We start from the raw sequence: 18,079 nt of genomic DNA on the forward strand, positions 1-18,079 counted from the left end.
AGGTTGGCTCGGTTTCCTTATACTTCCCTAGCGTGGCGAAAATCACATCCAAGCTAAAACACAAGCTCAAAGTTAGTGGGTCTTCTGGTGCTAATGGAATGTTTGTGGTGAGATGGGTGATGGTTAGGGCTTGGTAGCTCGGTGGATGCCGTTAGGGTTGAATAATAGTTAGTGACGTTACGTAATCCTGGGGTGTGACACAAAACGCCTGACGGTTGATAGTGGACACCTGACACTTCTCTTCCTTGCGCCATTTCCTCTCTCTGACGACAGGAGCTAGGATGAAGAAGTGGCCTCGGGGTTACGGGGGAATCCGATCTCAACATGACCCGTGTCTGAAGCCGAGGGGGAGAAGGGGTTAAGGGGCGCAGCTTGATCTATCGCACCATTAAGACTTGACCTAAATCTAGGATGCTACAGGGGGAACGAGCTCACACGCGCTACCTGGGGAATGGATGGAGAGAGGGGGGTGAGGTAGGGGGGGGGGGGAGGATGACTGGGATTGATGGAGGGATGGAGAGAGAGAGGTGAGGTGTTATTGTGCCACATTATGATGGAGTGAGTGAGTGAGTGAGTGAGTGAGTGGGGGGGAGTTAGTAAAAACAAAAAGGGCCAAAACACGGCACTCAAAACCAAAAGGCTCAAAAACAAAAAAGGGGCCAACCACAGAAAAAAAGGATGAGAAAAGATAGGGCTTAAGGATCAAGGCACAAGGGAAGATTTAAACAAAAAAGCTGCACAAAACACCAAAAAAAGGGAGGAAATATAATATATATAATAAAATATATATGAAGAAGGAATATATAAATCAAGGGGTTATATATTTAACGTTGGGGATGTTGCCTACCTTCTCGGAAACCTGAACGAGAGATTTCTACAAAAACAAAAAGAGGGATAAAGAAAGAGAAAAAAGAAAACGTACGTATAAACTTATATATTCATGACTGTAGCTTGCGCGCACAAGAGCACACTTTGAGAGACAGAGAATCAGAGAAGAGAATTGACCAAAAAAAACAAAAAAAAAACAGAAAAAAGGAAGAAAGTCAAAAGTTCTCAGCTTGAAACCAACCCCCACTTGGGATTCAAGCAGCATTCAAAATAAACAATGGCAAAAAAAAGAGGCTTTTCTCAATGTTGTTACAGCCCACGTTTCAATCTGATGTTGTTACAGCCCACGTTTCAATCCGATGCTGGAGAGTTGCAATGTGCAATACGTTTGAGAGTTAGAGGCATTCATGGTCTGAATGTGTGAACAGACATCGTTAGGTACACAGCAAAACACCTTGCAGGGATTTAACAGGCTCTGTGGGAAAATTGCATTAGGAAACACTAGCCCCCCACCACCACCACCCCACCCGCCCTCCGACATGAGATGGATCAGTCCACCACATACAGAACGGTCCAGGCAGAACCAAGTGATCCTGAAAAGAAGGGGGTGTTGATGAGGTGAAATGGTCAAATGTGTAAAAATAAATAAATAAATAAATAAATCTCTCTTGCACACACATTAGAGCTGGGTATCGTTTAAAAAAATTGCGATACGAGTACCAATCCCAGTACCCTTATAGTGATGGATACCAATAGCGCACTTCCTTTGATCATTTCTTTTACCGCGTTACACCGCTTGACTGCTGCGGTAGTGGGCCAATCACACGTTGCATTGAATGGATGAATGCTTACGGTGATTGGCTGCGAGCAAAACCATACATGTAGTTTTTTCCCCCCTTCTAAATCTGTGTATAAAAAGGATCTAATGCAGATGATCTGGAGACGTTTCAATACTACCTGGTACTGGGTTACGCTAGTGGCATCGAGTACCGATACCCAGCCCTACACACTTCAAAGTGTTGAGCACAGGTTGAGAAACAGCTTCATCTTTAACACAGAAACTCGATCTCTTCCTCTCAAAGCGATCGCAGACGCGCGGCCGCGCACACAAGCGGGTGTGTGTGAAGGAAACGCCACTCTCCAGTCCAAGCGCAAAAGTGCTGCGCTCAGGTTATACGATATGTTAATAAAACACACATCTTCACGTGTGCGTGTGTGTGTGTGTGTCTTTAATGAAACTGTCCCCCCTGCAACACGATCTCTCTGTCTCCACTTCCACTTCCTACCAGTAAGCCAGGCTGGTGTGTGTGTGTGTGTGTGTGTGTGTCTCAAGGTGTCCCCACTCGTGGTATTTATAGTTGAGGGAAAAGTGATATCTCCGGTGTAACCATGGATACTGTCGCCACGGAGCTATCTCTGAGTGGGAGGCCTGGAGAGTGACTGTCTGTGCCTGTACCTCCCTCCACACACACACACACACACACACACACACACACACACACACACACACACACACACACACACACACACACAATGGTATGCTCACATTAGGGTTGGACAATATGGACCAAAATTCATATCTCGATATTTTTAGGCTGAATGGTGATACACGATTATACATCTTTCTTGAAGTGGGCTAAACCTTCAGTTGTAACTTGGTACTATCACAAAATACTGGTGAGATTTTTGATAAATAATAGTCCGTAATGTGGATATAATGACTAAGGCAAATAATAGAACAGTCTGGCAAGCTCAGAAAATTACATCACTTTACTGTGATGCACTCTTTAAAACCAGGAAAAGACAACACTTACTGTATGCCAGAATATTACGTTTAAGCCAAATCTAAGAAATCTAGTGTCTCATATCACAATATCGATATAATATTGATATATTGCCCAGCCCGTGCTCACATACACATACACCCAATGATTCTCTTTCTCTCTCTCTCTCCCGTTCTCTCTCTCTCTCTCTCACACGCGCACGCACACACGCGCGCGCGCGCACGTCATCACTTGGACACACAATGAGCCTCCACCGTTGGTTGATGACTCAGAGGGAGTGATGTCACCAAGACTCGCACCTGATGATGGAAATCTCAACCTTACCTGCACTCACTCTGTGTGTGTGCATTCACTCGTACCCTGCTCTCTCTCTCTCTCTCGTGTCTGCCATCTTGAAATCCTCACTTCCTTCTCTACTCCTCCACATGTCGACCTTTTGCTCGCGTCAGCTCCGTCCTTCCTCGCCCGTCTGACCGCCGCCTCCCACCCGCTTCCTCGGATCCGGTGAACCCGCTGTGTGAATATCCCGGCTGGGCCTCCCTCACTCCTCTCTCCTCTCTTACAACACACACACACACACACACTCCTTTTCTCCTCTCTCCTCTTCTACAACACACACACACACACTCCTTTTCTCCTCTCTTACAACACACACACACACTCCTTTTCTCCTCTCTCCTCTTCTACAACACACACTCTCCTTTTCTCCTCAACCTCTCTTACAACACACACACTCTCCTTTTCTCCTCTCTTACAACACACACACACACACACACTCCTTTTCTCCTCTCTTACAACACACACACACACTAATTTTCTCCTCTCTTACAACACACACACACTTTCTCCTCTCTCCTCTTCTACAACACACACACACTCGTTTTCTCCTCTCTCCTCTTCTACAACACACACACACTCCTCTCCTCTCTTACCACACACACACACACACACACACTCCTTTTCTCCTCTCTTACAACACACACACACGCACGCACACACACACACACACACACACACACACACACACACACACACTCCTTTTCTGCTCTCTCCTCTTCTACAACACACACACACTCCTTTTCTCCTCTCTCATTCTCTTTGCTGTTTCTGACTCACCTGCATACGGCCTCACGGCAGTAGCCCCTCACAAGAGATTTGGGTCGCAAAAGTAATGAAATCTGAGTCATTTTTCCAGTGACAGAGCCACTCTGCCTAATTAATGGTTATCTTCATTTAGAATTGCCTCCCTGCCAATAATCTATATCTACCTATGATGAAGCGTGTTTTAGTCAGCCTGGTAAGACCATCTTGATCATGCGAACTCCACTCCGTTTCGCTCAACAGATCAGTCTGGACTTCTCGCTGTCCACATCGATTTCGGTGGGCAGGAGTACTTGCCTTGACAGACAAACTCCTTCAGCCAATCAGCGCTAATCAAACTTTTGCCAGATCCACTCTGAAGAACGGCAAAAACGTATTTTCCGCGTAGAAATTCCGCTAGTGTTCTAATTGTTGTTATTGAGTATATTTCTGTAATAACTGCAGTTATGGCTTTGTTTACTCTACTAATGTTAGCTTTACCGCTCGTTGCTACGGGAGACGCCATTACTATTTTGCCAACGGAGTCCATAATTTGCCCTCTTATATCGACTACGACGCAGCTCCTGATTGGCCGGTTACATTGCATTTTCAGGAAATGGCTGTGGTTCAGCTTGAAGTCCAGGCTGATCCGTGGAGCGAAACAGAATGTGAGGTCATGTGATCAGGATGGCTTTACCAGGCTATGTTTCAGTGGCTTTGTTACTCAACATAATTCATCATCACCATAACCCAAGGAGATGAACATGTTGAAAATCTTAAGAGCCGTTGCAGCAAAATCTCTTCTGCACTGATTCTATCGGTGTGTATCAGTGGAACTCATGTCAACACGCAGACAGCTATCTGTTCCCTTCTCCGAGCGGTCACCAGTTGCTCGTGTCAAAGAGCTTGGTGATATGTGGGTCAGGGCCTTCCCGTGCCCTTTTAATAGCCGCGCGGCACTCTTACAGTTTCACTGTACTTACTCAGCAACGGACGGTCATCGCTCAGCTCCAAAACCGCCGCCGCTTCCAAAGAAAATGAAAAATTAATCCGTGCCAGACAGTGCCGCTTTAGTGCGGCAACCTGCGCTAGAACAAAGACGGGGGCCCGAAAACTGGGACAGACGCGGAACCAAAAACCAAAATGACTCCTCAGTCACCGCTGCTCCGAAAGCAAATTACAGGGAAGACGCAGCTGTTCCCCTTTCCGCTCCCTTTTCTACTCCCACCAGAGTTACAGATTGAGAAGAAGCTGGTGAACTTTTAGTGATAGGGACGAGGCCGGCCCCTCCAGGAGAACACCGTGGAAAAACTGCCACGATGACGTGGACGTGAAGACGTTCCAGGGAGGAAACGAGCAGCATGAGACGACTTGTAACGAAACAACTAGTAATTTTCCGTTTCGAGATGATATAGTTGTACGGAGGAGAAACCCTCGCTACACGCAAAATTATTTTTGGAGAATAAATGGGACACCGGTCTCCAACCTCACGTCTGTGATGCGCTGAAACGATCCCTCTAGCAAAATACAACTGCTGTGCCGTTCACACAGGACTTCTGCTGATGTGATTCTACTGAATGAGAAGAGGAGCCATTGTGTGAGTCATACCCCCCCCCCCCCCGCGCCCCGCCCCTTCCTCCACCACCACTACTCCTGTGTGGAACCAAGGTGAACTCGCTAACATCTTTCTCCTCCTCTCCACCGTCACATCTCCTGTCCATTGTTTGTCGCTGCTCTCCCTCCCCACTTTGGTCCAATCCCAATACACGCATTGCCCCTACCACCTAGTCCGTGTCCTCTGGTTCTGTACCTCCACGTGGAGGGGGCGCGCGTGCCGATTCCTGATGGGATAGAGGGCTACGGTGAGGTGACAGGGCCATATTGTGCCCCGGCAAATGGCGCTTTTTCGGAGGCGCACTCGAAAGCGAGTGTTAGGAGAAATCTCCCCAAATGCCTTGCAAAGCATCGGCAAGATAGTGGCTAATGCTAAAAGTTTTATATATTATTTTATATATTTTCTTCATTAATAAAGATAAAAAAAATAGAGCCTTTTTTTGTTGTTTTTTCAATGTATTATATACATTGTCTTTATAACGAGCATAAAAAAGAAAAGAAAAAAAAAAGGACATGGTCATGCACAAATCAGCCACAAAACAATGTTGTAACCTTAGCTGGCTAGCGTTACATCATTTTAAGGTTGACTTGTGCATGAAAGTCCATTTCCATATCGGATTTCCCCACTTTTATGTATAAATAGATTTGATGTCCAGCAACAAACTCATGGCGTCTGTCTGAGTAACGACGACGTCACGTATCGGGGTCTCGAAGGGTTGTCCCATTTCATATGAGAAGATTTCGACCACTAGCCCGAGGAGCAAGTGGAAAAGCGAGGGGCCGGGGTCAAAATACTTTCCATCCTCCACTACACCCGTCCATTCCTCTAGCTTCCTACTATTTACTCATCAACTTCCTTTCGCCCTGCCCCTCCCCCTCCCCCACCCCCCCCACCCACACTCCGCTCACCTGCGTACGAACTTGGAGGTGAACTTGCTGAAGATCCCCGTGGCGCCGTGCGTTCTCCGGGCCTGGCTGTTGCCGTGCGACAGCGACGGGGAGGCGGGCCCGCCGGGGTAGGCGGAGCCCTGCTGGTCCCGGGCCCCCCGCTGCTGGCCGGCGTGGAACGTGCTGCGGATGCCCACCCCCCGGGAGAAGTTGGTGCGGTCCGTCACCGCCGCGCTGCTGCTGATGTTGTGGGCCGACGGGGAGGCGCCCGGCGCCCGCTGGGGCGGGGCGCTGCGGGGAGGGAGGAGAGGAAGAATGGAAGACAGAAGAGGAGGAAGTAAGGAGAACATGGGAGGAGAATGGGGTGAGAGGGGAGAAAGGAAGAGGAGGGGAGAAGTTGAAGAGGGAGAAATGGAGATAAAGAAGGATGGGACATGGCAGGGGAATACAGATGGTTAAAATAATAATAATAATAATAATAATAATATAATAATAAATGCATTTATATAGCCAAACTAATAAATTAAAATAATTTCCTTCTGATGGTACTTACCTCACTGCTAAGTCAAATATATACCTATGGCCACATTCACAAAGGATCAGGAGCTGCGGCGATTAACAGAGGGTTGTGCGGCTGTGTCACTACATAGCCCATTTGTGTGACATCATCTTGTGAACTTTAACCCCTAACCCCAAGCCATGTTGATCGTAGCAGAAGTATAAATACTAACCGGAAACACCAACTTGAAGAGCGATACAATGCCAAGTGATTGCACAGTGATTAACGTCTTTACTCGATGCATGACACGATTGTACAGCTCTGGAAAGGTAATCACGGCGGCTATCAGCCTCTCTTCCATCCCCACAGTTGCTCAGTAAACAGCGGAAGGCTACAATGCTACATGCTAAACAAAGTTCTTTCTGTGGGCGTCCTTAGTCTGATCGCCGGCTACGTGATTGGCCACCGCAGTGACGTCGGGTTTCTCCAAATGTTGATTCTGTTTAAACTTTTCAGCGTTGTTGTCGTTTGTTTTTTTGCATCGCCACCGTCGCAGCCTAAACGCACCACCCCCATTAAATGAATGGGAGGACTGGCGTTTTTGCCACAGCGCCTGATCCTGCGTGAATGCGGCCCAAGTCTGTTCAGTCTCTGCTAGCTGTAATGTTTCATATAATCCCTGAAGTCTTCCAAGTCAATATCTAGGGCCAGATCAGGTCACAGATACAAACAGTTAATCCTCTCAGCCTGGCCACAAGGCAACGCATCAAAGACCCCTCTCTCTTTCTCACACACACACACACACACACACACACACACACACACACACCGCTTTGTAAATAACAAATATAACAAAAAAAGAAGGCAAAAGCACAAACACAAAAGTGAACACATATACACACACACACACACACACACAAATGTGCACACAGAGGCACACGATTGGAACAAATCTAGAAATGAATACACACACGGGCAATCCACTCTACAGCACGCCACAAACAAAAAGAACAGAGCGACTTTTCAGTCAAGTCTGCAGTGATGAATAGCTTAAGCACATCCTCTAATCTCATGTGTTGAGGTTGTTCACGGGTGACGAAGGCCAGCACTGCACTGCACACACAAATCAACACACACACACACACACAACACCAACACTGCACTGCACACACACACAACACCAGCACTGCACTGCACTGCACACACAAATCAACACACAGACAACAGGCCAGCACTGCACTGCACACACAAATCAACACACACACAACACACTGGTCTTCTATGGATACAGATGCGAGGAGAGGAAAGGCTGGATTAGGCAGATTAGGGGGAGGAGTATATGAGCATATCAAGTGTCTACATAAAATAAATAGTGGGTCTAGGGCCAAAGATCAATTTAAAAAAGACAGATAGGAAGGAGTAGATTATTTTCAGGGATCATTTTGAGTTTTTGCATGGGCTACAGATTTTGGGCAGGAAATTGATTTGCCTAATTGCTGTCTTGTGCTAGTTTTGTATAAATTACTCACCATTGAATTGGTATGATGGATAATCTATGCTACAGAGTAACACTGTGCAGACACTGTGACACACATGCATAACCATGCACCACTACAAGAGGAGGATGGTATTTACTAGCTTAAAAGGTTGAACGTTTTTGAAGTTGGCGAGTTTGATGTCATAGAACTTTGACTCTGGATTATAGTACGAGCTGTTCAAAGGGATACTGATGTTGTAAACAAGCTATTGAAAGGAATATATTTTTGCATGGCAAGGGGTATTTAGGGATAAGGCTACATGTTGGATAAAACAGAAATGAATGGGGCATAAGGGCACAGACTACGTGCTGAGAAGAGGTGCCTATTCCGTGTTACTATGGATCTGACTGCTTTCCTTGTTAAGACCCGCCCTACTGATTGAATTTGGCTTACCCTGATATACTTAACCAATCATCACTCCACATGCCTAAACCCAACCAATCGTCACTCCACATTACTAAACCCGACCACCTCATTCCCAGAGTGATATAGAAGAGAGAGTGGCGCCAACGTAAGTCCAGAATGCATGGCTCACATAGGTATAGTGTGTGTGGGGCAATAGTTCCAGGAAGCATGTTTGACTGCATAAAATAAAGCTGATAATATACAATTTCATTCTTTAAACATCTTACCCTTTCCAAAGTACATCACAACTGGTCTATTTTGCTGCATCTCGACAACACTGCTTAATCCAGAACCTTACATGATACATCCAGGAACTATTAGGTATATATACAGTAGGTAAAAAAAAAAAAAAAAGTCCATTGGAGTGAGTGGAGATGATGCTTATATATGTATGACTCTGCTCATACCGAAACCCAACCCAATCAGAGGCAGAGTAGGGCGGGTCTTAACGAGAAAGGCAGTGGGATCGATAATAACGCGCCTATTCCTCACTCAGGGTACAGTCTATGTGTTGGAGTGGTACCTTTTCTCCAGCGTTCCCAACCAGGTTCTGAACAGCCCAAGCTCACTGCTGAACGGCGCATGCAACAAAACAAGACTTCAACATACGTAGAGCCGACACAACCACCACGTACAGCCAGAGGGCCACCTTGACATTTCCACTGGCGGAATTTTAGCCTGGCAATTTTCTGTTTCTTCACCCCACAATTGTCACAACGTGGGGGAAAATGTCTCTGGTGCTCTGTAAGTGGCACTTCAGCTCTCCCTCAAAAAGCTAAATCGATAGGCGAGTGGGACAGAAGTATAGACAGCTTTGAGGGGAAGCTTTTGGACACATTTAGAGACTTCCCGCGCGTATTGTGACAAATGCCGGGAAGGAGAAAACAAAAGACTAAAACTCAAAATATCAAAGTAGCCCCGACACCGACTTTAAGCGTGCCAACAAAAGAGAATACGCCAAGTAACAGATAGCAAATGCATGCACAGAGCCAAACGGAGAGCACACAGACGGGAATTGAAGACATTTCACGTTTTGTCATTTAGATTTATTCCTTCATTCATTCGGCCGGACAGGACACACTGCAGTATAGTAAACAAAGCAGATGGAGACGGGGTTTTCCCAGGCGTTTAAGGGTGCTCTTAACTGAGGTGGGTTTTATATGGCAGGTTAAGACTCCAAGAGCGACGGGAAGTAAAATTCGACAGGATTGATTTTAGATTCGGCATAAAAGTACACCAGGCAGGGAAAACCCGTTGTCAACCATCACAACGAGTCAGAAAAACAGACGGCAGAGCACATTAAAAGTGAACAGAGCACCCTGTACAAGGGCGCGCAACAGGTGACAATTTCTACAAACAGGGTTACACAATAACATGCACTCACACGACCATCATATCCGTTTTGTCTCCAGTTCTCCCCCGGGGACGTACAGCTTTTAAAATATTTCTTCTCAAGACCCAAACTTACGTAACATCCAACAGGTTTTATACAACTAACCTGCTCGGTCTGTTACTGAGGGGACTCGGGGAGGCAGGTTTGTGCAACACAACGGTTATTAAACTAAAGGGACATTTCACCCTTACTGTAACTCACCTCTACCATGTCCAAAACCTGTGGTATTTTCACATTCACTGCACTTTTTGTTTGGTTTTGAATTGCCGAATGTTGTATCACCGAATAAAAGTAATTGAACTTATCAACTATTATATTGTCTTAACACTATCTCTCTGGAAAGCTTTCGGTCATGCTAGACTTCAAATTGTTATTGTTACACTGAGCCATATTTAACACTATATATAATGTGTGTATTGATTCTGGATAAAAGCGCTGACGAAATCCAACTGCCACAACTTTCCAGAATCTGAGATATTGAGTGTTTTTCTTCAGTTTGGGGATAGTTGTGTGATTTGGGTGACTGGCCCAGTTTTGATTCATTTCCCAGAAAGATTGGAGAGGCTTTATCCTTCCTGCAATCTTTTGGTCCTGACTCCAGTCTGATCAAATTCCCCAGGTGATCAAAAGTTATTTCAACGTTTATGCGTGGTCATGAATTCTCTACAGCCTCGGTCTAAAAAAACGTCAAGCTTGTCCAACTTGTTACACTGGTGTTATTCCTTGGACCAGGAAGACAGATTTATAGCACACCGATAACTAAGCTAATATGAAGGGCTAGTCTGCACTCAGAGAAGGTCCATCGGCTAGAAAGACGCAGCCTAGACCCTCTGTTGGAAACCCATATCCCTGCTGGTCCAGAACCTTGTCTCCTGTCTCCCTCTCAGCCCGTCCGTCTCTCTACAGGAAACAAAGGGTTAAAATCCACCTCTGGTCTGACTATGGTAGAGAGAAAACCTGTTCATCCTGCTCTTAAGCTCGAGCTGTTTCGAACAATTACTGTCCCCTGGGTTATGTGAGGTTTGAAAGTGACTGATTGGCCAAAGACAAGGTGTGTCAGCATCGGGCTAACCAGAGCCCTCTATAGGCCGAGTTTGGCCGGTGCACGATTCTGCGGAAACCGTCGGAACTGCACAGTCCTACTCCATGACTGTTGCTAAGTAACTGGTGAGTCTATGGCCAGCTGGTCATCTCACCACAGTGATGTAATTTGCTCTACAAGTTATAATACAACACAACTCTCTAAGGCTCTATGGAGTTAGGGTAAAGCAGGAGTTTTCAAAGTGTGGGACACTGAGCCTCCCCTCAGAAAACGTTGTATGCTCCACTCAGGCATATCAGCGAGTTCCAAAAATGTTGTAAACTTCTTTATCCTATATTCTTTAAGTTTTTAAAACTTCTTCATCCTTCTTTTTTCAAATATCTTCTTTTAAACATTTTTAACATCTTTATCCACTCTGAAGGACTTTTAATCTTCTTTTTTAACACATCTTTATTATAACTAGCGCGATACCTGCCCCGTGCAGTGTATCGAGTGTAAATGTTGCGTTCTCTGCATGTTCAACCCCTATGCACTGTGTCTGGCCAGCAAGGACAGACAGTTCCCCAGCCCGTAAAAAGTAAAATAAAAAAAGTAAAATTCGTCGGAAATAGCTCCCCAACAGATACAAAAACATCAGCATAATATATGCATTTGATGTACAAAGAACTGCCGCGATCGGATTTGTGAAACACGCATTTAAAAAATAGCGATTTCCTTCTCCCTGGTGGTTTCTCCTCTGGCAGCCTGAGCTCCACTCATCAGAGGCAGCCAGCCAGACTGTAGGGGCTCCGCCTCCTTCTGAGTCGCGCAGTGGAAGCAGCTATTGTGCAGCCAGCATGGCCGACTCAAGTTGGCTGCGCATTTTCTCCTTGGATTGTTCCGCGTCATGTCGCAGCCTGCCCTGAAGTTGGCGGGCGCGAGCTGGGCTAAAGTAATGTAGTCGGTCTCTTAGTTGCTACGCTGTTATGCTAAAAATGGCGCAGGTTTCTGGCTCTGGCCTGCCACGAAGAGAAATGTCAGGGGAGTTCGTTGGGATTCTACAGTAATACCATTTTAGCAGCATGTGTTCCTAAAAATAGATTCATGCTACTACCCGCCCCCCCCCCTCCACATACACACAAATAAAACAAGCACAATATTTCAACAGATCATGCTTCTTATCTCCTCTTCTGTTCTACAGTTTCCCATGTTGCAAGCTGTGTGCTCCTTGCAGGGGGAGAAAAAGCCACTGAAGAACCTAACCTCTCAGTAGTCTTGTCAGCCCATACAGAGGGGAAAGGCAGGAGAGGTTTGGAATATAGACAGTGTAAGTATCAACGTGGTGAATACATTTCGTCATGCTTGATGCTTCTGCTAAATAGCAAGGAAAATGTGTCCAACCTGAAAATGTTTGACGCATTGGAAAATAAATATGCGATACTCCAAGTTATAAATAGTGGGAATGTATCTTTCATCTCAGCTCATCATGCGTGCGCGCGCGTGTGTGTGTCTGGCTGTCCGCGAGCAGCGCAGTATGATACAGAGTAGTATAGTAGATAAAACAAATACATCAACTCTTTGATCGGCTTCACAGGTGCGGAGTGAAAACATTGGTAACATGTTTCCACGGCGTTTCCAATCTCGCCATGGAAACACGATGGAAACAGTGAAGACGGTTTGTCTGCCGAAAGGTCAGCGCTCGGAAGCTTTCACAGCAGATGAGTATTTATTCTTTCTTCATCTCTCCTTTTCCCCCTATCTTTCTATGTTCCTGCTCTCCATCTCTCTGAACGGCCAGCTCTTGAAGGATGGACGCAGAGGATATATGTAGAGTGGTGGTGTTGAAAGGGGCTGAGTGGACTGTGTGTTTGTGTCTTTGCGAGTGTGCATGTGTGTGTGTGTGTGTGTATGTATGAGTGTACAGACGGGTGACAAATTAACGAAAAAAATCCAGTGGCTCACCTGGAAGAACGCGTACCATTAAGGCTTAAGTCCTTTCCGCAGCCGACCCGGGTTTCGAATCCGACCTGCTTTCAATTGCTGCATGTCCTCCCCTCTCTCTCTCCTTGCTTGCCTGTCGCTGTCTAGCACATACTATCCTATCAACCCCCCCCCCCCCCCCCCCCCGCCCTTCCCCATCCTGAAGGATTGACCCCTACAGTGAGGGGATCCGGTGGTTCTGTGATGCGGTGTAGGACATTATGCTGGCATGGTTTGGTCAACTTGTCACCTTCGAGGGAAGGGTCAGTTATCCTGAGTGATCACCTTTATACTATTGATGAAACATCATGATGGGAGTGGTCTCTTCCAGGATGACAACAGAGGGCACGAGGGCTCACTGACCGCTGTGATGACCAGTGTGAAAATGATGTGAATCATATGCTGTGGCCTTCGCAGTCACCACATCTCAATCCATGGGAGCACCCATGGGAGATTTTGGACAGTTGTTAGACAGCGCTCTGAGTCCCCACCACCACCATCATCATCATCATCATCATCATCATCAAAACAGAGAATATCTCACGTAGCCAAAGTTTACTTTGTCACCCGTCTGTATATGTGACTGCGCTTTTGCCCGTGTATGCATGATGTGTTGGTATGTATGCAAATGTGAATATTAGCTTGAATGATTACTTCTGTGTGTGTGTGTGTGTGTGTGTGTGTGTGTGTGTGTGTGTGTGTGTGCGTGCGTGCGTGTGTGAGGGGGAGACTTGCCTGGGCCGCGGTGCGTGCAGGTCAGAGGGGCATGGATGGTTGGAGGAGGACAGGGACTTGTGGTGGCGGGGGCGTGAGGAGGAGGAGGAGGAGAGGACGGCAGCGGCTGAGGCGGTGGAGGCGCGGGAGCCCGGAGTGTTTAGGCTGGGTGGGGGGGAGGGGGAGGAAGAGCGCCCCGCCCAACACACACACACACACACACACACAGCAACATCGGAGCCAGACGCAGGACAAACAGTAATAGTAATAGTCCAAGAGACAAACACAATCACAGTCAAACACACACAAACAAACAAACACACACACACACACACACACACACACACAGAGCGGGCGGGGTTTGTGTGTAGGTGGATGGGGAGGTGAGGTGGAGCATGGTTAGAAGCAGCACTTGTCAAACACAGTAAGGGGGGGGGGGGTGGGAGGAGGGAGGAGAGGGAGAAAGGGGGCGGAGAGAAAAGGAGGACAGGAGGAAGTAGAGAGAGAGAGAGAGAGAAACCGAGAGAAGAGAGAGAGAAGAGTAGAAAGTAAGGACTGGGACAGATGGTACAAGTTGGTCTTTTTGTTTTGTTTTTGCTGGTGCCATAGTTTTAACGCGGTTTATCACAGAGCTCAATCGAGGCCAGGACGAAGAGCTGACTGTACTTATGCTTTCATCTTTTAGTGTGAAAAACATATCAACACTGTGCACCAAGTGAACCAACGGCACAAAAGACCAACTTCAGCTCACTGTCAGACAGTCTACGGAGAACTGGAAACCCTAAAGACACCCAATTAAAACAAACAAACAAACAAGTCAGGTTACAGACATTCCAGACTCTCACCGCTCGCTAAATTAGGCAGCATTAAGGATCAGGTTGCCCTGGTGTTTTACTGGAGGGCTAATTTGCCTTTTACATATTGGAGAGATCACATTCCTAACACAGCTTGAGGTGGCCGGCTACCGTGCGGAATGGACAAACCCTGATTATGTCGTTTCTCCTAATCCCCTTTCAATTTGATTAACATTGGGCCCGTGGGACTACTTCACCACTCTGTCTTCACGCTGCCACGAGGCGCGTCTGACCTCCGTGGTAAGAAGTTGCCACAAGCTTTCTGGTGAAAACATATATTATAGATTGAGGATCTATGTGGCATGTTGTAGGATAAGACAGACCCCGTTTAGATCTACATTACAGGCAATTAGCGTACGCTCTTATCCAGATACGAGTCAGCAATTCAGCGGTTGACTTGAGTGTCCTCCAATTATACCTTTTTTACATCAGAAGTACCACTTATACACGTTTTTTTTTTAACCCAGGTAAGCAGCATGTGGTAATCACCATTGACACATTCACATCAACCCCCTACCCCCCCTCCCTCCTCCCTGAGCAGTTTGTTCACAGCATCAGGTTAGCCAGAATAAAATGGAAACTTCCGGTTAAAACTTTCAAAATAATGCACATTTAAATACAAGTAAATAGCCTATTGATGCACGTCAGAGGAGAAAACGATGTTATTTCAACAGACGAAGCAGCAAAGTATCAAAATACTTGTTGTGATGTTAAGATTACATATGGAGTGAAACTGTGGCTGTAAAGCACTACTCAAAATGAATACTAACGTTAGCGTTACAATAAGTGTTTTATTTTGAAAGCCCTAAAACGGACGACCTACTTCTACATAATGCTGACTTGACACCTGTGCCGTTGTTGACGCCCGTCTGGAACACACTCGTCTCATCCTAGGAGTGCTGCGATGCACGCCATTTTCTTTTCTGTTGGCATATTCTGTGAGTCGCGTGCCATCACGCCAACAAAGGGGCGGCAGATGCATTCAATCGAGAGGAGAAGAAGAAGGTGGAAAGTAGCGTTTTGTAACATACTGTGCTATTTATATCGCACGCCTCTCACAGCTGATCCGATAATCAGCCGGGTAGCTTCGAGGGCTATCTATCGGCTAAACTGAATGGCTTGATAACTTTTAGACCAAAGAAAAAGTTTGTTCATAATTAGAGGCTTTTATTGGTCAATCTAAAAGGGCTTTAGCAAGTACAATAGGCAGTAGATCAGTGTCCACCACCCATACTGTTCTTGTAGCATTGTAGGTTTGAGACCTTCTCCGACTGTCACGTGCCTGTTTCTCCACCATCTTTCCTGTACCTCTCTACTGTACACAATCTATACCGTCACCAAGTATATTTGAATGAATTATTAAAACCGAAAAATAAAATAAAATAAAAATGCATTGAACTTTTTCTGACCCCTTTTGTTATTCGGCAATGTTGCTACGTACGGACTAGCAGGCCCTGCACATTACTGATAGCTGTGACTTGACTTTATACACACACGCGCACACACACACACACACACACACACACACACACACACACACAGAGTGGAGCATGTAGTAGAATACTAAACAGAAGCCACTTCTTAACATGCAGTGGAATCCGTATTATAACCTGCTCCTAGCCGGTTGGCCTGCATGTTAAACAACAATTAGCCGGCCTACGCGCACTCCCGCGACTCCGTATCTTATCTACCTCGACCACCGGTATAAGATCCGCTTCCACGCAATCGCACCTCATGTTAAACAGTGGCAGGTCATTATCCGCAGATCTGAGTGGGCGGGTGTGACTCACTTCACTTCACTTCACGTTCACTAGTTTATTAATTAATGAATCGTTCGGGCAATCGCTTATATCAACGTGCAAACTCACGGTTTCCTCAAGTGCTGCAAAAAGGGCTTGAATTGTTTGGCCGTGTGGTCCCAACGCGCTTCAGCTGCAGCCAGGCAGCCAGGTCCATTGCATCAGGAGGGACGCTTACTGCTGCGCTGCTTGCTTGCTCCCATGTCAGAAAAAGCCTAACTTTTGTGGAGAGAAATACATTGAAAACTAGTCAGATATGACTTGAAATGCCACTTGTAAAATAAATCACCCACAGTGATTGACGACAGTCCGACCACTATTTTGACTGGGCGGCTTTATGTAACCTAGGCGAAGCGCTCATTTTTGGCACATTGCCACCCCTCGTTGGAATGGACTCCGTTAAAACGGCACGTTTTTTGAAGTCTCCAGATTTGTCGCTAACGTGATGCAGCCAATTCTATTGTGTGAGGCAGGCAGTGTTGTGTGACTGTGCGTCCACACTGCGGAGAGGATAGGAGCTGACGGACTGATAGGCTATCAAACTTTTGTGGGGAGAAATACATTTAAAACTAGTCAGATATGACTAGTTGCCACTTGTAAAATAAATCACCCACAGTGATTGACGACGGTGCGACCACTATTTTGACTGCCTCATAGCTAAAGCTGTTTCCTATCACATTTCTTGTTTTCGATCCCCCCCCCCCCCCCGGCCGCCCACTGGCAGAAAAAACGGCTCATATCCAGTTGTTTCTTAACAAAGACCCCTCATGTTTAGAAAGGCAAAACCTGAAAATATCCTGTTCTCTCTAGCTGGACATGATCCAGAGTTCATGTTTAAAAGGCACTAGAGTGAGAGACAGGGGAGAGTGGTACCAGAGAGAGAAAGGGAAAGAGAGGCGAGAGAGTGAGCTGAAGGGAGAGCAGAGAGAGAGAGAGAGAAAGAGAGAGAGTGAGTGGGGCATTTATAGAGGTCAAGCAAACAGACTGCTAATTACACAGAAAAGGCACACATAGCTGAGAGAGAGAAAAACACACACACACACACACACACACACACACACACACACACACACACTTTCTGATAGGGATTAACATGGCTAGTGATGGAAAAATAACTGCATTCACTGGACAACCTGGTGTGTGTGTGTGTGTGTAGCAAGAGTTTGAATCTTGTGCATGTTTCCATGAGTTTGTATGTGTGTGTTAGAGCCCTGCACGGGCCCCAAATCTAGGCCCTAGCCCCACGTGAGCCCGATGTGAGCCCTACGGCTTGTCAGAACATCAGACCCGAGCCCGGTCCTAGGGTCGGGTCGGGCCTCAGGCCCCCTCGGGCCAGAATGCAGGGCTCTAGTGTGTGTGCAAGTGTGAGTGTCTGTGCGAGTGTGTGTGTGTGTGTGTGTGTGTGTAAGCCTATTAAGGGGCAAGTCTGGGGGACCTTATAGCTAGCGCCAGTAAGAGTTAATATTCCATCACAAGTCTTCCTAATCTCCTTAGAGAGAAGGGAGAAAAAGAAAACAGAGGGTGAAAGAAAGAAGGAAAGAAAGAAAGGTAGACAGATAAAAAGGGGCCAAGTGAATGGTGTAAGTGATTTAACCCATTGATACCTGATGCAGCATTTGCGTGTATATCCCTCATTTGTGTGCGTATCCCTTTAAGACCGCAAACCGCGTTAACGCGGTTTG

General features: G+C 46.4%; 1 protein-coding gene across 6 annotated transcripts in view; it reads right to left on the reverse strand.

Moving 5' to 3' along the window:
* mark2b (MAP/microtubule affinity-regulating kinase 2b) overlaps nucleotides 1–18,079 on the reverse strand; it is a 71,391-nt gene that overhangs the window by 5,109 nt on the left and 48,203 nt on the right. For 3 of the 6 annotated variants that reach the window (XM_083640535.1, XM_083640534.1, XM_083640532.1), the window contains exons 16-18: nucleotides 13,766–13,909; nucleotides 6,216–6,485; nucleotides 848–874 (exon numbers count right to left, since the gene is read on the reverse strand). In XM_083640535.1, coding sequence (XP_083496661.1) covers nucleotides 848–874; nucleotides 6,216–6,485; nucleotides 13,766–13,909 — 441 coding nt within the window. The remainder of the gene's footprint in view (nucleotides 1–847; nucleotides 875–6,215; nucleotides 6,486–13,765; nucleotides 13,910–18,079) is intronic. The other 3 variants (XM_083640536.1, XM_083640533.1, XM_083640537.1) reach the window with 2 other exon arrangements.

Source organism: Poromitra crassiceps (genome assembly GCF_964638095.1).
Source record: "Poromitra crassiceps genome assembly, chromosome: 7".
NCBI lineage: Eukaryota > Metazoa > Chordata > Actinopteri > Beryciformes > Melamphaidae > Poromitra > Poromitra crassiceps.